Source organism: Salvelinus namaycush, chromosome 37, assembly GCF_016432855.1.
Source record: "Salvelinus namaycush isolate Seneca chromosome 37, SaNama_1.0, whole genome shotgun sequence".
NCBI lineage: Eukaryota > Metazoa > Chordata > Actinopteri > Salmoniformes > Salmonidae > Salvelinus > Salvelinus namaycush.
The window spans coordinates 24871853-24893980 of NC_052343.1; the positions used below are offsets into that span (position 1 = coordinate 24871853).

General features: G+C 44.6%; 1 protein-coding gene across 1 annotated transcript; it reads right to left on the minus strand.

The window, feature by feature from the left end:
• Positions 1–262: 262 nt before the first annotated feature.
• Positions 263–7301, minus strand: LOC120030791 (maternal B9.15 protein-like). The gene is made up of 5 exons (XM_038976225.1): positions 7256–7301; positions 5506–5683; positions 3643–3780; positions 2593–2929; positions 263–2375 (listed from the first exon to the last, which is right to left on the minus strand). Exons 2-5 carry the CDS (start codon positions 5676–5678, stop codon positions 2166–2168), a joined length of 858 nt encoding a protein of 285 aa, XP_038832153.1. The 5' UTR covers positions 5679–5683; positions 7256–7301; the 3' UTR covers positions 263–2165.
• Between the last annotated feature and the right edge of the window lie 14827 nt (positions 7302–22128).

Genomic DNA, 22128 nt, shown 5'->3' on the forward strand with positions numbered 1-22128 from the left:
ATTTACAATGACGGCCTGCAAAGGGGGGACCAACTCCATATTAATGCCCATGATTTTGAAATTAGATGTTCGACGAGCAGGTGTCCACATACTTTTGGTGATGTAGTGTATGTTGCTATAAAGTTTAGTTACAAGTGATTCTGGCCTGAGGTAGCGTACAGACAGCTCTTGCGCATGTAAATATATACATATTCTCTCAATACAGTACTTGTCTGTGTGAAACAGTACAGTATACACAAGGTAACAGATTGCAAAAACACAATTTGATTTTATAAATCGGTTGATTTAATGTTATGTGCTGACAAGACAGAGAGATGATTAGTATAAAAACTGACACAGCTTAACATAGACATTAGCATGGACAATTGTCTATCAGATACAGTAAGAATTGTGTGAACAGAGTACTGCTCTGTACTCAGAACAAGTGAAAAGGCAATTAATACAATTTAATAAATATGCATCCAGAGCAGATCAATGGGCCAATAAAAGCCAGTATAAAAATATAGAATATAAGTATTAAGTTATGAAAACATCTATTCATATTAAAGCTAAACATTTGGATCACCCAAGCATTTTTTATTTCCAGTATATAAAACTATTTACAGTAAATCCATGGAAGACTGATTATACAGCAGTGAATACAGTTCAGTTCAGACCCATTTTATCCCAGCAATCACTCAATCACATTTATTTATAAAGCCCTTTTTACATCAGCAGATGTCACAAAGTGCTATACAGAAACACAACCTAAAACCTCTAACAGCAATCAATGCAGCACGGTGCCTAGAAAAAACTCCCTAGAACGGCAGGAACCTAGGAAGAAACCTAGAGAGGAACCAGGCTCTGAGGGGTGGCCAGACCTCTTCTGGCTGTGCCGGGTGGAGATTATAAGGGTACATCACAATTGTGATGTTCTTCAATCTGGCCTTTATCAGACTAAAGATTTCTAAAAAAGGAAATGATAAACAAATAATTATTAAAATTATACATGCACCAACACTACAAACTTTATCAAGATATGTAAAACAAAGAATCTCCATAAATATGCATGGAATTTGACTTTACAACAGTGAATTTGGTACCACCCACAGGTGGAAAAATAAATTACAACAAATTTAAAAAAAAACAAATGTGGTTGATAATTACATTTTCTTAATAGGTTAACAGTATGTACAAAAAGCTTCTGGTTGGTCTGTTAATCATTATAAAATAGAGAGAGGTTTGTACTTGACAGGTAAAATATACAGGTTACAATCACAGTGAATTGTCAAAAATAATAAGACTATTGTCTCGTATTGATACATTATATTGTAATGATGTGCAGTTAGATGCAGCTTCTGAGAATTCAAGAGACACGGTACATATGTTACCACATGTAGCTGCATATCGTTACAGTCTATAGCCGGGCTGCCCAATCCTGGTCCTGAAGGGCCGAAACACTACTGGTTGTCATCCTCTCCTAATCAGGGACTAATTCAGACCTGTGACACCAAGTGAGTCCAATTAACTACCAGGTAGAAACAAAAAACTGAAGTATTTTAGGCCCACCAGGACCATGACATGGTCTATATCTTACAGCGCACATTTACCATTTTGATGCTTCATAGAGGTGACAGATGAAAGGTAGTCTATAATATTTACAAAAATATCTAAAATCATCAAAGCTTTGTTTTTCAGCTTATTGCTGAGGATTCCTGAGATGTTATGAGCACCCAATGAAGGAATACAGCCCTCAAACTACACTCTGGACCTCAAAGCCAGTTCCACTGCTTTTTTTCAATATGAATAGACTACTTTTAATCAGTGGATTACCCTAAACCAAAACACACTGGCAGCCCTTAGGGAAGTGCCTGTAGCAATATTTGCTAAATGCCTGTTTTAGTATATTCCCTGTTTACTTCAGTGGCAATTCTACCTAAGACATTTACATAGAGGAAATCCCCAAAACTGATTGTCACCAAAAAGAAGAAAAAGAAGTGTACAGCAATCAAAAAATGATATAATGAATCAAGTTCTGCTCCTCGCTAACCCTTCAAATATTTTGTCAAACGATCTTAATTGCGCCTCACCCACACCTTCAAAAACCTGCATAGACCCATTGTGATTGGCTTAATGCGTGATCGGCTCATATGTAAAATAGCAGTTTAACTTTCTAACCAGTTGGTTTAGTTCTTCACAGCCCCCCATGGCTGCAGAGTGGCATAAGGCATGATGAACTGCGGGGGTGGCTGGGGCAGGACGTAGTAGCCGAACGCTGGAGGAGGTGGAGGTGGAGGCGCGTATATTGTGGTGAGGAACACAGGACCCTTCTTCTTGTATGTTGTGGGCCATACAGGGGCAGGGTGGTAGAAGTAATGCTGAGAGGTGGGCTGGAGCTGGAGAGAGAGAGAACAGAGGGAGAGAGAACTTAGATAGGATTTCGATTATAATTCATCTTCAATTCAATCAGATAGTACTTAGAGATCACTTCTTCTGGATGTGTAGGATCTGGTGCTACGTGAATCCACTTGTCCATAATGCTACATTGTGGATGTCAGAGAGGGAGATTTGGTACCACATTAAGGTAATGTAGATTAACAGAAAAGTTCTTACCAGTGTTTTGGTGACCTTCTGTTGAGCATGCTCCACCCTGAACCTGTGCCGAACCCTGGGCATCATGGAAATCACACAAGGTTCGCCCCCCGCCTTCTCCTTCTCTTTCTTTCCCTCTTTCTCTTTCGTCTTCTCATCTTTTCTTCCGTCCGTCTCTCCATCCTTCCCCTCCTCCTCTGTATCGCTGGAGACAGCAGAGCCACAGTCAGACGAGCTGGCAGAGTGGTAGTCGGACGTATCCAGGTCAACATCTTTGTCTCCTTTCACATCTTCCTCATCCTCCTCCTCTCCTTCTTTGAAACAAGCTACTGTGAAGTATCTGCAGTTCTCCCCTGACCTGTGAGAGAGGAAAGAGAATACATTAGTTTCTGTAACAAAACACATTGGAATGACCTATAAACCACCTTGTAGCCCTTTCCTGCAGTCAAATGACCTAGTGGCCTCATGGGTGGAATGTTATTCATATTTTTCATAATTTCATAATAAAAAAAAACACCGGAAATCTGGTGTTTCTATGTCAAACGTTATTTAAACATTTCAGTCTTCTGTGATGTATAGAAAGTGTAATATTAGGATGCAAACTTTAAATTGAATACATTTCAACTGTATATCTGACATGGAACAGGTGTCTTCTTTTTTTTAAGCCCATAACCATGTGTGTGAAGTGTATGCTTTTGTTTCGCAACAGATTTGTTTAAGACTACCAATAATCACTCTGTGTGACCGTGATTTAGCCCACTGCAGTAAAAGTTTGAAGGGTCTAACAGTTTCACTTCTATCAACCCATCTCCCTCAGGATCATTCCCGCATTGTAGTTGTTGTATTTTCTCACCCTCCTCCTACCGTAACTTGATGAGTCATCACATAATGGGCAGGTTCGTACAACACATGCATCATGATGATAAATATGGTACCTCCAGAGAGCTGACTGTATGACTGTACAATGAATGAAAACCTTCTTCCTCTGCCTTCCGTCTCTGAGACTGAGTATGTCACTGTCTCACTGTGTGTGTACGTCTGTGCACGTGTGAGTAACATAGTGTGACTCACCGTGCGCACACCTCCAGTGGGTCGATCCACAGCGCAATCTCGCATGGGAGGCCCAGCTCGCTGGGTTTGAGCTTGCTCTCCTCACACGCTCTCAGCACCTCCTCATCACACACCACCCCCTCGCTTACCCTGATGCACCTAAGAGAAGTCAAAGGGCAGAGAGCTGTTCACCTGGACCACAGTCAACTTATCATGTACAGTGATGTGAAAAAGTATTTTCCCCCTTCCTGGTTTCTTATTTTTTTGCACATTTGTCACACTTCAATGTTTCAGATCATCAAGCAAATTTAAATATTACACAAAGATAACCCAAGTAAACACAAAATGCCGTTTTAAGCGTTAATTTTATTTATTAAGGGAAAAAAGCTATCCGAACCTTCATGGCCCTATGTGACAAAGTAATTGCCCCCCCTTGTTAAATCATGAATTTACTGTGGTTAATCACCATTTTTGGAAAGCTGAGTTCAATTTCACTAGCCACACCCAGGCCTGATTACTGCCAGACCTGATGAATCAAGAAATTACTTAAATAGAACCTGTCTGACAAAGTGAAGTAGTCCAAAGAAATTCAGGAACAGATGAGAAAAAAAGTAATTGACATCTATCAGTCTGGAAAGGGTTACAGCGCCATTTCTAAAGCTTTGGGACTCCAGCGAACCACGGTGAGAGCCATTATCCACAAATGGAGAAAATTTGGAACAGTGGTGAACCTTCCCAGGAGTGGCCGACCTACCAAAATTACCCCAAGAGCACAGCGACGACTCATCCAAGAGGTCACAAAAGAACCCACAACAACATCTAAAGAACTGCAGGCCTCACTTGCCTCAGTTAAGATCAGTGTTCATGACTCAACCATAAGAAAGAGACTGGGGAAAAATGGCATCCATGGCAGAGTTCCAAGGCGAAAACCACTGCTGACCAAAAGGAACATAAAGGCTCGTCTCACTTTTGGAAAAAAACATCTTGATGATCCCCAAGACTTTTGGGAAAATATTATGTGGACTGACGAGACAAAAGTTGAACTTTTTGGAAGGTGTGCGTCCCGTTACATCTGGCGTAAAAGTAACACAGCATTTCAGAAAAAGAACATCATACCAACAGTAAAATATGGTGGTGGTAGTATGATGGTCTGGGGCTGCTTTGCTGCTTCAGGACCTGGACGACTTGCTGTGATTTGATGGAACCATGAATTCTGCTCTCTACCAAAAAATCCTGAAGCAGAATGTCCGGCCATCAGTTCGTGAACTCAAGCTGAAGTGCACTTGGTTTCTGCAGCAGGACAATGATCCAAAACACACCAGCAAGTCCACCTCTGAATGGCTTAAAAAAAACTAAATTAAGGTTTTGGAGTGCCCTAGCCAAAGTCCGGACTTGAATCCGATTGAGATGCTGTGGCGTGACCTTAAAAAGGCGGTTCATGCTCGAAAACCCTCCAATGTGGCTGAATTAAAACAATTCTGCAAAGAAGAGTGGGCCAAAATTCCTCCACAGCGATGTGAAAGACTCATTGCCAGTTATCGCAAATGCTTGATTGCAGTTGTTGCTGCTGAGGGTGGTACAACCGGTTATTAGGTTTAGGGGGCAATTACTTTTTGAAGGTTCGGATAGCTTTTTTCCCTTAATAAATAAAATCATCACTTAAAAACTGCATTTTGTGTTTACTTGGGTTATCTTTGTGTAATATTTAAATTTGTTTGATGATCTGAAACATTTAAGTGAGACAAATGTGCAAAAAATTCAGAAATCAGTAAGGGGGCAAATACTTTTCCACAGCACTGTATGTGTATCTTCTCATAGACATCCACACGAAATAACAACCCAGTTACTTAAATTCTTTAATATTTCACTTCCCTTGTTGTTTACCTGAATGCCTGTCCTTTGTTGGGGTTGTCGGGGTACCAGTGGTCTTTGAATTTGTCGCACAGAAGTTGCCGCAGCTTTCCAGCAAAAGCGTCAGCTTTGGTTCCATCCAAGCCACCCCGCTCCACGGCTAGGCTTCTCAGGAAATTCACCCCGGCGTTTACCTCTCTCTTCATAGTTTCTGTGAGGAAATAGGTGCAGAAAGCATTAGTCTATCCTGTAAAGCTACTCAACTAATTTAGAATATTTTAACCAACTGTACAGCGTGAAAAACATATTCCCGCAACTACAGCATGTGTGTACAATTCACAAACCACCACCACTGTCAACAAAATTATTTTCACAGTTCCTCAAACCCCAGAATAGCCCTATTTCACGGTCTGCCTTTCAGTCTAATGTTGGGCAGGAGGAAGTCAGCTCCTTGGATAAGACCACTTCCTAGAGTATTTAGCCACTGTGTGTTTTCTATTATCATTACCTTCAGACCACACTAGAGGTATATGTTCAATGTACGCAAGTCAGACTGGCCTTCTGTTGTTTAAACAAACTGGGAGCCAAAGGTCGTAGTTTGTATACAGGCAAACAAGATGCAAATAGACTCATAGGCCATGTTGGCATATCAATATGTTACATACGCAAAACGTGTCAGATTCAGTTACAGACCAAAGGTACAGTATGTGCCTTCTGATAGATACAGAGTTTGTTTCTTCTCAATAGTGCCAGACAGTGTCAGATTGACACAGGGGAGAAGGTACAGTACAACCCCTGCCTACAGTACCGGTCAAAGAAGTGGAATGTTTGCCAGCTTAGCAGAAACGCTGAGCCAGTGTGGCTGATTAACCATCATGAAACTACGTATGTGAGGAGTGCAAGTGTGTTAACTTCCTGCTCTGGTTTAGTCGAGGTGCGAGGGTTAATTGTTGTTGTTAGTGTAGACCTGACATACAGAGAGAGTCAGGGAGAATTTGAAAAAAACATTAGTTGCATCAGCTTGAGGAAGGCGTGACAATTATATTCCACCTTAAACATCTTCCCGGAGGTGACAGACTTTTTCTGGTGACACAACTATGTACTAATGGCATTATGTAAACTGTTAAGCAATTATACAAAAACAATTTGTTTCTACAGTTCACAAGTGAAGAAGTTAATTTCCCTTAAGACCAACATAACAAATAGCTTTACCGTACAGTCCCACTGGGCACAGATGTCACGCCCTGACCATAGTTTGCTTTGTATGTTTCTATGTTTTGTTTGGTCAGGGTGTGATCTGAGTGGGCATTCTATGTTGTATGTCTAGTTTGTCTATTTCTATGTGTTGGCCTGATATGGTTCTCAATCAGAGGCAGGTGTTAGTTGTTGTCTCTGATTGGGAACCATATTTAGGTAGCCTGTTTTGTATTGTGGGGTGTGGGTGATTGTTCCTGTTCGTGTGTTCCTGTGTTGTCACCATACGGGACTGTTTCGTCTTCGTTTATTTTGTCAGTTTATTGTTTTTTGTTCTTTATGTTCAAGTATCCTTATTAAAATGGATACTTACCACGCTGCACCTTGGTCCTCCTCTCTTTCTCCTAACGATGGACGTTACAGAATCACCCACCACCAAAGGACCAAGCAGCGTGGTAACGGGCAGCAGCAGCGACCGAAAGCTCGAGAGGAATGGACATGGGAGGACATTCTAGACGGCAAGGGATGTTATACGTGGCTATATGTGGCTAAGTCAGGTAGGACACCTGAGCCACCTTCCTGTGCTTACCGTGGAGAGAGATGGTCCGGGCAGGCACCGTGTTATGCGGGGATACGCACGGTGTCTCCAGTACGTGTGCATAGACCGGTGCGGTACATAGCAGCGCCTCGTATCGGCCGGGTTAGAGTGGGCATCGAGCCAGGTGCCATGAAGCCGGCTCTATGCATCTGGTCTCCAGTGCGTCTCCTCGGGCCGGGGTACATGGCACCAGCCCTACGCATGGTGTCCCCGGTTCGCCAGCACAGCTCAGTGCGGCCTATTCCACCTCGCCGCACTGGCATGGCTACGGGGAGCATTCAGCCAGGTAGGGTTGGGCAGGCTCGGTGCTCGAGACCCGTAGTGCGCCTCCACGGTCCGGTCTATCCGGTGCCTTCTCCACGCACCAGCCCTCCTGTGACAGCCCCACGCAACAGCTCTCCTGTGGCAGCCCCACGCACCAGCCCTCCGGTGCCGGCACCACGTACCAGGCCTCCAGTTCCAGCACCCCGCACTCGCCCTGAGGTGTGTGTTCCCAGCCCGGTACAACCAGTTCCGGCACCACGCACCAGGCCTACAGTGCGCCTCGGCAGGCCTGAGCCGCCCTCCTGTCCAGCGCCGCCTGAGCCGTCCGTCTGTCCAGCGCCGCCTGAGCCGTCCGTCTGTCCAGCGCCGCCTGAGCCGTCCGTCTGTCCAGCGCCGCCCATCAGTCAGGAGCCGCCAGAGCCGCCCGTCAGTCAGGAGCCGCCAGAGCCGCCCGTCAGTCAGGAGCCGCCAGAGCCGCCCGTCAGTCAGGAGCCGCCAGAGCCGCCCGCCAGTCAGGAGCCGCCCTTCAGTCCGGAGCCAGTCCGGAGCTGCCCTTCAGTCCAGAGGCGCTCCTCAGTCCAGTGGGGCCCTTTATTAGGGTTCCCAGTTCAAGGTCGGCGGCGAGGGTCGCCGCTCCAAAGAGGTTAATGAAGCGGGTAATGACTATGTGGAGTGGGGTCCACGTCCCGCGCCAGAGCCGCCACCACGGACAGATGCCCACCCAGACCCTCCCCTATAGGTTTAGGTTTTGCGGCCGGAGTCCCCACCTTAGGTGGGGGGTACTGTCACGCCCTGACCATAATTTGCTTTGTATGTTTCTATGTTTTGTTTGGTCAGGGTGTGATCTGAGTGGGTATTCTATGTTGTATGTCTAGTTTGTCTATTTCTATGTGTTGGCCTGATATGGTTCTCAATCAGAGGCAGGTGTTAGTTGTTGTCTCTGATTGGGAACCATATTTAGGTAGCCTGTTTTGTATTGTGGGGTGTGGGTGATTGTTCCTGTTCCTGTGTTCCTGTGTTGTCACCATACGGGACTGTTTCGTCTTCGTTTATTTTGTCAGTTTATTGTTTTTTGTCTTTATGTTACGTGTGTGCGTTTTAGGTAGAGGTGGATTTATTTTCTTAAACTTGGCACCCTGTGTTTTTTGGGTTGTCACGTTGTTGTCCGCGCCCTGTATTCTTGGACTTATCATTTTGTGTGCCGAAGTAAAGAGCACTTTTACACAGTGGAACTCTCTGCGTCTGATTCCTTCACCCACCTAGTCCCGCGTGACAACAGATGTCAGTTCAACGTCTAGTTTTGATTTACATTTGATTGAATGTCAACTAACCTGAATTCAATGTGAAATCTGAAGAGGAAAGAAAAAACGCAAAAAAATTGGCAAATCCAATTAGTTTCCCACGTTGATTCAACGTCATCACATTGATTTTGGTGGTTGAAATGACGAGGAAACAATGTTGATTCAACCAGTTTTGTCCCAGTGGGGTAGGTTCAGTGAGCTTATACAGTTAGTAACCACGTTGTAACTCAGTTGTAGAGAAATACCAGGTGGTGAGGTAACAAAGTCCTATTCAATACATTATTACTTCACAATATTGCTTTCAGATGCTTTTGATGATCACATGGTACTGTGATTGTATCTTATTCAATAACAGAATGCATTTTTCATTAGAACTCTACCAGTACACGGTCACAAGTCCTTGAAGAACTCAGTGTGCCTCAGGATGTTATGTCGAAACTCTCTCCCTCTATCTCTCTTTCACATAAACACACACGCAGACAGACACAGATACACACTACAAACAGTACCCTCAGTCTGAAGACAACTCTCTAAACCCAGCTGACGGTGGATTTTCAGCTAGGATTTCCTGTTTCAGATAGCTGGCATAACTGAAAAGCATTTGCAGGTGGTGCCTCTAGTCTGCACTCTTAAACTGCCTCGTCCCACCGTTGGTGGAAAGAAAGAATGTTAGATAGGCAACAGGATATTTACAGTGGGGGGGGTGACAGAATGGTATTCCTTTTTACCTTAGGGGTATACAGAAGAAGGGTAGACTATTTGTTCATACATGTGATCTCATCTAAAAATGTGATATGGACCAATTTGAATGGACTGAAAAAGATTGTTTTCATCACCATGTTGAAACCCAATAGGAATGTCAGTGAGAAGTTACTGATGTAGGATCTTAATTTGAGTTTTGCTATAGCAGGAAAATAATCCTGCAGCAACAGGAAATGTGAATTATTATGTGGATTATAATTAATGTATGTTTCTGTTAGGGTTACATTTTTTGTAAGGGAAAATCAAAAAAATTAAATGTTTGATACCATTCCATTCACTCCATTCGTTATTATGAGCTGTCCTCCCTTCACCAGCCTCCTCTGGTACACACACTTAAGGTTAAAACAATACGTTTGAGACATTTTTTGTTTTTTAAACACAACTGCAAACTTCAAGGAGTTGGTCTGATGTGATTGGCATCCTCTCTTGCTTGAGAGGAAAATAGAGGACATCAACCACCCGAGCCACGGCCTGTTCACCCCGCTATCATCCAGAAGGAGAGGTCAGTACAGGTGCATCAAAGGTGGGACCGAGAGACTGAAAAACAGCTTCTATCTCAAGGCCATCAGACTGTTAAATAGCCATCACAAGCCGGCTACCACCCGGTTACGCAACCCTTTACCCTAGAGGCTGCTGCCCTATGCACATAGACATGGAACCACTGGTCACCTTAATAATGGAACACTAGTCACTTTAATAATGTTTACATACTGTTTTACTCATTTCATATGTATTTACTGCATTCTGTATATACTATATACCATATATACTGTATTCTAGTCAATGCCACACTGACATTGCTCATCTTAATATTTATATATTTCTTAATTCCATTGTTTTACTTTTAGATTTGTGTGCATTGTTGTGACCTGTTAGATACTACAGCACTGTTGGAGCTAGAAACACAAGCATTTCGCTACACCCACAATAACATTGCTAAATATGTGTATGTGACCAATATAATTGTATTTGAAGATGAAAGCCCCCCCCCCCTCACTTGTTACATGTCATGACATACCTGGACCTCCTATTGAGATGTGCCTTTCGGTAAGTAAAATCAGGTGATAAAGAGGTGAAAGGGAGCCTGGGTGTGTCTTTAAGTCAAGTCTGATCTGTATGCAAATTGCATTTACAAGCAGAGCAACCGTTCCAGAAGCAGAGTCTTTGAGTGACAGTACACAGTGGCCCACTGCCTCTAACAGACAAAGCAGTAACACTGAGGTGTTGGTATTGCAGCAACCCCTGTATTGATCTTTGTGTAAAGACCGAGACATGACCTCTCTACAGCCCAATAACAACATACATGTCAGTCCATGTTGTGCAAGTGTGAGAAAGTTGACATGATGTCCCAATAATCTGAACCAGTCCACCTAGCCTAACACAGTTCCATGACCTATATAATAACCAATAATCTGAACCAGTCCACCTAGCCTAACACAGTTCCATAACCTATATAATAACCAATAATCTGAACCAGTCCACCTAGCCTAACACAGTTCAATAACCTATATAATAACCAATAATCTGAACCAGTCCACCTAGCCTAACACAGTTCCATAACCTATATAATAACCAATAATCTGAACCAGTCCACCTAGCCTAACACAGTTCCATAACCTATATAATAACCAATAATCTGAACCAGTCCACCTAGCCTAACACAGTTCCATAACCTATATAATAACCAATAATCTGAACCAGTCCACCTAGCCTAACACAGTTCCATAACCTATATAATAACCAATAATCTGAACCAGTCCACCTAGCCTAACAGAGTTCCATAACCTATATAATAACCAATAATGTGAACCAGTCCACCTAGCCTAACACAGTTCAATAACCTATATAATAACCAATAATTGTATAATAACTAGTTCCTATTAAGATGAGTGAACACTGGCAGTGAGAAGCTTCTGTGTTATACATGCTGTCTGTATTTCTTTGACACCAGTTAATTAATGTTTGTTGTTGAGTAATATGGCAGCTTGAAAGATTATGGTTATAGCACAGTAATGTTATAGCAGCATATACAATACATTAGATTGTTGCCCCATGCCATGTGGTGAGTCTTGTTGATAGCAAGTTCATGTAAATTGCAAGAAAACAGCTGAAACTTCAGATCTAAAAGAGTGAATTTGAGTGTCCTATAGCCCGGCCACGTGCTTCCTGAGCCTATGGAAAGAGTCCACACTGCAGAGATTGGATACATTTTATCACTTGAACTCAAGTGATTGCTATAATGTAACTTGTGAAGAACAATAAATTGTTATCATTTAGAGATCACACATCCTGTAGGCTACACGTCAAACAGATTTCAGATTGGGTTTTCCGTTCAGCCCGTGGTTTTTGTAATTTTCCGCGTTGTGCGCAGACTTTTTTTTTGCCTCGTTCGAAAACATTGAACAGGGGAGTGGGTTCTCAACGCGGAAATCCCCCCATGTAATTGGAAATTCTAAATGTTTCCTTGAATAGATTCCGCGTTTATCCTAAAGGTTAAGTCTAAATTGTTTAAAATATACAAACTTAAATAATACTTCGATTTGGGAATAAAAAAGCTAAACAACAATTATACTAGGCTACAATTAAATTATTACATGCTTCAAGGACTGTCGTGGTGAGTAGGCTGTTGTAATTGCTGTAATTTATAGTCATTAAGCAATATATTCCCTAAATAATAAATACATTTACAACGTTTGTAATAACCAAACAATAACCAAGTTATTTAAATCACATGTGGAAAGAGCCAACATTTGTTTACAAAATTATTTTTCAATCACATCAAAAGGTTGATTTAGAAATATGGTACACTTCTCAATATTTCTCACTTACCTGTATAATAACCGCAGTATTTTAAATATCCAGTACAATTACTATTTTCTCTATTTCCTCTCTATATTGCTGTGATCATATTACTTGTATAGTTATCGGCACATGTTGCTTCCTTGTTCTCTTTGGTACAGTCAAAGCGATCCACGTTCCTGGTTTTGCGTTGGTCTGTGGGAATATCTCAATTGCATACTCCTCGCGTCCTCGCTCTTGTCTTTTCTCAAACCCCATTGGATGAGAAAGCCATATGTCCCGCCCCTCTGACCTTCTCCTCCAATGGGTTTTGATAAGGTTACGAGGAGAGAGGACGTACAAATGTTAATGCAATTGGATTTTCCCTGTGTTGCGTAGTGTTGCAAGCGAGAAGTTACACCGTAAATATGACTCACTTCCTTGTTCGTAGCTATTAGCAATATGCTGACTCCCTTTTACTACAACCAGAGACTCCCACTACAGACCAAATATGGTAAGCCCCGGTGAACTGATAGTCTTCTACTATCACAGGCTATCATTCAAAAACATGTAAGGATGAAATGTAATTCTCACCATGTTATAACCTTATTATAGTCCTAACCTATTATTATTTATATTGATGAATAGTAGGCCTAACAACATGTGGCTTGTAAGACTACTAAAACAACAACAGCCCCTCAATGTATAATGTCAGTCTACTCAAACTTGAAATCCACCTGTGATAAGCTTCCATGTTAATTTCAAAGTTATTTTGACCCTATGTAACTGTGCTTGTAGTGACTTCATAGGCCTGCATGTTGGTGTCATCAGTAGTCTCTGACAACCAGATGTTTTGACGCAACAAGAAAACATGTCTAAAGGCGTAAGGCATGTTTTTATAATATGTCACATTGCATAATTTATCTAACATACAGTACATAAGGGCAATTATTCTTCCACTCAGGAATCATTGATTAAGTTAAGCGCTCATCATGCCTATAGCATCTTGTAGGCTTCACTACTGATGTATATTTAACTTAGGACAGGTAGTCACAGTTTACCTAAGAATGTCTGGGGGTAAATTAATTCTGTCATCAAAATAATAATTTTCTTGTCAACAAAATTCAAGACACTACATTTTAGGCTTGTATTCAAAAACATCCTCCAGACTGCTACAAGGAGAAGCCTTGAAATTCCTAATGGCCCGACCTGGATGGCTGCTTACAGTGCTCTAAGTCCATACACCATCTATAAATGCCAGTGGCTCACAGCAACACATTAAACTGAAGGACTGCATCTTGCATCACTGTGTGGAGGCCTTTCATTCAATAGCAACACTGGCACTGTAATTGATACACAGGCTGCATCTCAATAGTAGCTAGCTAGGTCCTCCAAGTCTTTGAGCGCATGCATCCTCCAAAAATGTAGAGGGTCAGTTCATGGCTTGATCAGATTAAGGAGATGGTTAGGAAGATTAGGTTAGATTAGGGAGATGGTTGTTGGAGATGGAGTCTGATGATGATCTTGTAGAGGGCTACTCTGGGAACCAGCCTGAGTCATGTAGCCACTGGACTTCTCCTCCTTCACAATGTGTGGGACAACCGTTACAAAGACAAAAAAAGTTAACTTGCCAGTCTGTCTGCAAATCTGTAAAGTTTAATGTTAGAAAAAACAGCATAAAGCAAAATATACATTACCAGTCAAAAGTTTGAACACAACTACTCATTCAAGGGGTTTTTCTTTATTTTTACTATTTTCTACATTGTATAATAATAGTGAAGACATCAAAACTATGAAATAACACATATGGAATCATGTAGTAACCAAAACAAGTTTTAAACAAATCTAAATATATTTTATATTTTATATTCTTCAAAGTAGCCACCCTTTGCCTTGATGACAGCTTTGCACACTCTTGGCATTCTCTCAACCAGCTTCACCTGAAATGCTTTTCCAACAGTCTTGAAGGAGTTTCCACATATGCTGAGCATTTGTTGGCTGCTTTTCCTTCACTCTGCAGTCCAACTCATCCCAAACCATCTCAATTAGGTTGAGGTTGGGTGATTGTGGAGGCCAGGTCAAATGATGCAACACTCCATCACTCTCCTTCTTGGTCAAATCAAATCACATTTATTTATATAGCCCTTCTTACATCAGCTGATATCTCAAAGTGCTGTACAGAAACCCAGCCTAAAACCCCAAACAGCAAGCAATGCAGGTGTAGAAGCACGGTGGCTAGGAAAAACTCCCTAGAAAGGCCAAAACCTAGGAAGAAACCTAGAGAGGAACCAAGCTATGAGGGGTGGCCAGTCCTCTTCTGGCTGTGCCGGGTGGAGATTATAACAGAACATGGCCAAGATGTTCAAATGTTCATAAATGACCAGCATGGTCAAATAATAATAATCACAGTAGTTGTCGAGGGTGCAACAAGTCAGAACCTCAGGAGTAATTGTCAGTTGGCTTTTCATATAGCTTTTCAAATAGTCCTTACACAGCCTGGAGGTGAGTTGGGTCATTGTCTTGTTGAAAAACAAATCACAGTCCCACTAAGCGCAAACCAGATTGGATGGCGTATCGTTGCAGAATGCGGTGGTAGCCATTGCATTGAATTCTAAATAAATCTCAGACAGTGTCCAGAAAAGTACCCCCACACCATCACACCTCCTACTCCATGCTTCACGGTGGGAACCACACATGCGGAGATCATCCGTTCACCTACTCTGCTTCTCACAAAGACACGCCGGTTGGAACCTAAAGTCTCAAATTGGGACCAAAGGACAGATTTCCACCAGTCTGTTGTCTATTGCTCATGTTTCTTGGCCCAAGCAAGTCTCTTCTTCTTATTGGTGTCCTTTAGTAGTGGTTTCTTTGCAGAAATTCGACCATGAAGGCCTGATTCACACGGTCTCCTCTGAACACTTGATGTTGAGATGTGTCTATGAAGCATTTATTTGGGCTGCAATTTCTGAGGCTGGAAACTCTAATGAACGTATCACCTGCAGCTGAGGTAACTCTGGGTCTTCCTTTCCTGTGGCGGTCCTCATGAGGGCCAGTTTCATCATAGCGCTTAATGGTTTTTGTGACTGCACTTGTTCCGGATTGACTGACCTTCATGTCTTAAAGTAATGATGGACTGTTATTTCACTTTGCTTATTTGACCTGTTCTTGCCATAATATGGACTTGGTCTTTTACCAAATAGGGCTTTCTTCTGTATACCACTCCTACCTTGTCACAACAAAACTGATTGGCTCAAACACATTAAGAAGGAAAGAAATTCCACAAATTAACATTTAACAAGGCACACCTGTTAATTGAAATGCATTCCAGGTGACTATCTCATTAAGCTGGTTGAGAGAATGCCAAAAGCCTTGTCATCAAGGCAAAGGGTGGCTACTTTGAATATTCTCAAATATAAAATATATTTTGATTTGGTTAACACTTTTTTGGTTACTACATGATTCCAAATGTGTTATTTAATAGTTTTGCAATGCAGAAAATAGTAAAAAAATAAAGAAAAACTCTTGAATGAGTAGGTGTGTCCAAACTTTTGACTGGTACTGTATGTACAAATGTACAGGAACTCTGTGCTTAGGCTGCTGCTAGGGCGCCATGGCAACTAATGAGCTGCTGTGACCTATTTGTCCTCACTGCTGGAGCTGTGGGTCTGATTTCTGATTGAAGAAGTACAGGCTACACTCTCTAATTTTCTTTTTGACCAGCAGAGGGCAGACTGGTCTGAGGTTTCTCATGTTCCTCCTATCTCTCTCTCTCTCTCTCTCTCTCTCTCTCTCTCTCTCTCTCTCTCTCTCTCTCTCTCTCTCTCTCTCTCTCTCTCTCTCTCTCTCTCTCTCTCTCTCTCTCTCTCTCTCCTCTCTCTCTCCCGCTTTCTCTCTCCCTCTCTCTCTCTCGTCTCTAATTCCTATCAGCCCCCACCACACACACACACACATACACACACTTAATCTCTTCACATTCAAATTCTAGGGTGGCTCAGCGGTGACGTCACCTTAGCAGGAGCAGGCCAGAGAACAGTGTGTTAGACTGCTGTCTGGTCTCTTCTTCACTTTACCACCCCCCTACTTCCCTCCCTTCGTTGGATCATAGTCCCTGTCCCAGATGCCAAGTCAAGAGGAAATGATCGCAGAGAGAGAGAGATGGAGAGAGGGAAGGTGGGATGGGAGAATTAGAAAGAGAGAGGATAAAGATATTGTAGGGTCACTGTGGTCTGTTGAGAGTATATGAGTTGGAATATTAATTTACGACAAAAGGAATATTAAACAAAGTCTCTCAATATCTCTCCTTCTCCCCTCTGCTATCTTCCCTCTGCATCTCTCTCTCTCTCCCCCCATACATTTTCTTAGCCTACATCTCAGTGGGCAATTCCGGTCATTGACGGCAAGACTGATTGCATTTTTTTCTTAATGCTTTTAAACAAGCAATTCATTTGACCAAAGAGCCACGGGTCGTTTGGCCTCCTGTTACAATCAGGACTGACAGAGAGTGTTGAAAGCCAAGACTGGTCTGGCTCCTTAGAGCTCTTAGAGTAAGGCCCTCCCGATAGCTTGAGGGAGAGGTGGGGATTCAAGAGAGACAAAGTAAGGTTAAGTTCACTCAACTAAGTTTAGGCATCTCATATATTGTTACACAGTTGACACATGGTACCAGGGGTGTAGGAACGGGTGGGCCTGGGTGGGCACACATGTATATATATTTTTTTTTAATGCTCTACTTGTCAGTGTTCCAAACAGGACAATATTTTGATTTTGACCTAATCACAGTACTTGAGTTGGGCAGGAGCTCCCCAGAACTGAGTACCGGCGCCTCAAATTTTCTTCTGTTTGAGTTCCTGCACCTCCCATAGAATATTAGCTAAAAACTGTTGAGGGGTTTCTGCACCTAATTATAAACGGTACCGACACCCAAAATGAGTACCGGCACCTATTTCAGTCCAAGTCAAGCACTGGCCTAAACATGCATACACCATTAAAAAATATAATACTTTTTATTTTTTATTCGTCTCATACACATATTTAGCAGATGTTATTGCGGGTGAATCAAAATGCTTTTGTTCCTAGCTCCAACAGTGCAGTAATATCTAACAATATACTGAAATCTAAAAAATAAAATAATGGAATTAAGAAATATATAAATATTAGGACTGGCAATGTCGGAGTCCGGAGTATAAATATATATGTATGTATGTACTGTATGTACACTACCGTTCAAAAGTTTGGGGTCACTTAGAAATGTCCTTGTTTTTGAAAGAAAAGCAAATTTTTTGCCCATTAAATTAACATCAAATTGATCAGAGATACAGTGTAGACATTGTTAATGTTGTAAATGACAATTGTTGCTGGAAATGGCAGATTTTTAATGGAATATCTACATAGGCGTACAGAGGCCCATTATCAGCAACCATCGCTCCTGTGTTACAATGGCACGTTGTGTTAGCTAATCCAAGTTTTTCATTTTAAAAAGCTAATTGATCATTAGAAAACCCTTTTACAATTATGTTAGCACAGCTGAAAACGGTTGTTCTGATTAAAGAAGCAATAAAGCTAGCCTTCTTTAGACTAGTTGAGCATCTGGAGCATCAGCATTTGTGGGTTCGGTTACAGGCTCAAAATGGCCAGAAACAAAGAACTTTCTTCGGAAACTGTCACGACTTCTACCGAAGATAACCCCTCTCCCTGTTCAGGCGGCGCTCGGCGCTCGGCGTCGCCAGTTTACTAGCCGCCACCGATCCCTTTTTCCTTTTCTGGTTGTTTTGTCTGTGTTCATTTTCACACCTGGTTTCAATTGCGTTTATTTCTGTGTGTATATAGGGCACCTGTTACCTGCCTTATTTCGTGCGGGATTAAGCTTGTGTGTATTTGCGCTCGCTTATCTTTGATGTTTCTTGTTTTCGTTATTACGCACGTGTAGTTAAGTTTCGGAACTGAGTTTGTTCCTCCGTGCGTTTGGCACGAGTTTCTGTTTTGTTTTCACATTTTTTTGGCACTTGTATGTAGTGTCGGAACTGTGGTTGTTCCTCCGTGTGTTGGCATGAGTTTCTGGGTCCGTGGGAGAGCGTAGTTTTGGATTTTCGTGTGTGGCATTTTTGTATTGATGGACTATATATATAATATTATATATTAAACACGCTTCTCAGAAATCCCTGCTCTCCTGCGCCTGACTCCTACACCTCTCACCGAGACGCACCTTATCACAGAATCCCGCAACGACTAAATATTATGGAGTCAGCAGGAGCAGACGCACTCCCAGGGTCCGTGGAGGAGCGAGTTCAACACCACACGGCAGTGTTACACCGGCTGGGAACCGCCATGGATCAGGTGATGGCGATGATGGAGAGATGGGAGAGAGGTGGCCTTCCCACACCTTTATCAGCCACACCCCAACCAGTACCACTACCCTCTCCTTCATTGCCTGAGCACAGTGGGATTCGACTCGCCCTCCCGAGGGAGTACGATGGGACGGCGGCCGGGTGCCAGGGGTTCTTACTCCAGATGGACCTATACCTGGAGACCGTTCGTCCGGCTCCTTCGGGAGGTGAGAGCGTGAACGCCCTCGTCTCCTGCCTCTCCGGTAAAGCCCTGGAGTGGGCCAACGCGGTATGGAACGATCCTGACTCGGCGAGGGACCACTACCCAGAGTTCACCCGCCGCTTTCGGGCCGTGTTCGATCACCCACCTGAGGGTTGAGCGGCGGGTGAACGGCTGTTCCATCTGAGGCAGGAGAGGAGGAGTGCTCAGGACTTTGCTCTAGAGTTCCGGACCTTGGCCGCTGGCGCGGGATGGAACGACAGGGCCTTGATCGATCACTATAGGTGTAGTTTGCGTGAGGACGTCCGTAGGGAGCTGGCCTGTAGAGACACCACCCTCTCCTTGGACCAGTTGATCGACATGTCCATTCGGTTGGACAACTTGCTGGCGACCCGCGGACGTCCAGATCGGGCTCTGTCAGTTCCATTCCCCAGCTCCACCACTCCAACACCCATGGAGCTAGGAGGTGCTGCAGCGAGGGCGACCGGAGGAGGGGGCCTTTCCTGTGCCAGCTGTGGTCGCAGAGGGCACACTGCTGACCGGTGCTGGGGGGGTCCTCCAGGGAGTCGAGACGCCAGGCCGAGCACTGCTCGGACACCTCAGGTGAGTCGGCACCAGGCTCACCCAGAGCCCCCTGTTGGTCACATGTATGTATGGATTGTTTTTCCTGAATTTTCCCCTCTTTCCCGGCATAAGGCGCTAGTAGATTCAGGCGCGGCGGGGAATTTTATTGACCGCGGTTTAGCGCACAGGTTAGGGATCCCCCTTGTTCAGCTTGACAAACCCTTCCCAGTGCACGCCTTAGATAGCCGACCATTAGGGTCAGGGCTAGTCAGGGAGGCCACGGCTCCACTGGGCATGGTCACACAGGAGGGTCATGAGGAGAGAATTAGTCTCTTCCTCATTGATTCTCCTGCGTTTCCGGTGGTGCTGGGGATCCCCTGGTTGGCCCGTCACAACCCCAGGATTTCGTGGCAACAGAGGGCTCTACAGGGGTGGTCGGAGGAGTGCTCAGGCAGGTGTGTAGGAGTTTCCATCGGTGCTACAACGGTGGAGAGTCCAGACCAAGTCTCCACCGTGCGCATTCCCTCAGAATATGCCGATTTGGTTATCGCCTTCTGTAAAAAGAAGGCGACCCAATTACCACCTCATCGACGAGGGGATTGTGCGATAAATCTCCTGGTAGGCGCTGCACTTCCCAGGAGTCACGTGTATCCCCTGTCCCAGGAGGAAACGGTGGCTATGGAGACATACATATCTGAATCTCTGGGGCAGGGGTACATTCGGCCCTCCATCTCACCTGCCTCCTCGAGTTTCTTTTTTGTGAAGAAGAAGGAGGGAGGTCTGCGTCCGTGCATTGACTATAGAGGTCTAAATTCCATCACGGTGGGGTATAGTTACCCGCTACCTCTCATTGCCACGGCGATTGAGTCATTTCACGGAGCACGGTTTTTCACAAAACTGGATCTCAGGAGTGCATATAACTTGGTGCGTATCCGGAAGGGAGATGAGTGGAAGACAGCGTTTAGTACCACATCCGGCCATTATGAGTACCTCGTCATGCCGTACGGGTTGAAGAATGCTCCAGCGGTCTTCCAATCTTTTGTAGACGAGATTCTCAGGGACCTGCACGGTCAGGGTGTGGTGGTTTACATCGATGACATTCTGGTCTATTCCGCTACACGCGCCGCGCATGTGTCTCTGGTGCGCAAGGTACTTGGGTGACTGTTGGAGCATGACCTGTACGTCAAGGCTGAGAAATGCTTGTTCTTCCAACAGGCCGTCTCCTTCCTTGGGTATCACATTTCCACATCAGGGTTGGTGATGGAGTGTGACCGCATTGCAGCCGTGCGTAATTGGCCGACTCCAACCACGGTAAAGGAGGTGCAGCGGTTCTTAGGGTTTGCCAACTACTACCGGAGGTTTATCCGGGGTTTTGGGCAGGTGGCTGCTCCCATTACGTCACTGCTGAAGGGGGGGCCGGCGCGTCTGGGGTGGTCGGCTGAGGCGGACAGGGCTTTTGGTCGCCTGAAGGCTCTTTTTACCTCGGCTCCTGTGCTGGTGCATCCGGACCCCTCTTTGGCATTCATAGTGGTGGACGCATCCGGGGCTGGGGTTGGAGCCGTGCTCTCCCAGCGCTCGGGTACGCCACCGAAGCTCCGCCCCTGTGCTTTCTTTTCTCGGAAGCTCAGCCCGGCGGAGCGAAACTATGACGTGGGGGATCGGGAGTTGCTGGCTGTTGTCAGAGCCCTGAAGGTGTGGAGACATTGGCTTGAGGGGGCCCAACACCCTTTTCTCATCTGGACTGACCACCGTAATCTAGAGTACATTCGGGCAGCGAGGAGACTGAACCCTCGTCAGGCAAGATGGGCCATATTTTTCACCCGATTTAGGTTTACCATCTCCTATAGACCAGGCTCCCAGAACACTAAGGCAGACGCACTGTCCCGACTATATGATATGGAGGAGCGGGCCATCGATCCTGCGCCCATCCTCCCGGCTTCTTGTCTAGTGGCACCTGTGAGGTGGGAGGTGGACGCAGACATTGAGCGAGCATTGCGTGTTGAGCCTACTCCACCACAGTGTCCAGCGGGACGGGTGTACGTTCCGCTGGAGGTTAGAGACAGGCTAATTTGGTGGGCTCACACGTCCCCCTCCTCTGGTCACCCGGGGATTGGTAGGACGGTGCGATGTCTTAGTGGGAAGTACTGGTGGTCCACTTTAGCCAAGGACGTGAGGGTTTATGTGTCCTCCTGCTCAGTGTGCGCTCAGTGCAAGGCTCCTAGGCACCTGCCCAGAGGGAAGTTACAACCCCTTCCCGTTCCACAGCGGCCTTGGTCACACCTGTCGGTTGACTTCTTGACCGATCTGCCACCATCACAGGGCAACACCACGATCCTGGTCGTTGTGGATCGGTTTTCTAAGTCCTGTCGTCTCCTCCCTTTGCCCGGTCTCCCTACAGCCCTACAGACGGCGGAGGCCCTGTTTACTCACGTCTTCCGGCACTACGGGGTGCCTGAGGATATTGTTTCTGATCGAGGTCCCCAGTTCACGTCCAGGGTGTGGAAGGCGTTCATGGAACGTTTGGGGGTCTCGGTCAGCCTTACCTCTGGGTTTCACCCCGAGAGTAATGGGCAGGTGGAAAGAGTGAACCAGGATGTGGGTAGGTTTCTGCGGTCGTATTGCCAGGACCGGCCAGGGGAGTGGGCGAAGTAC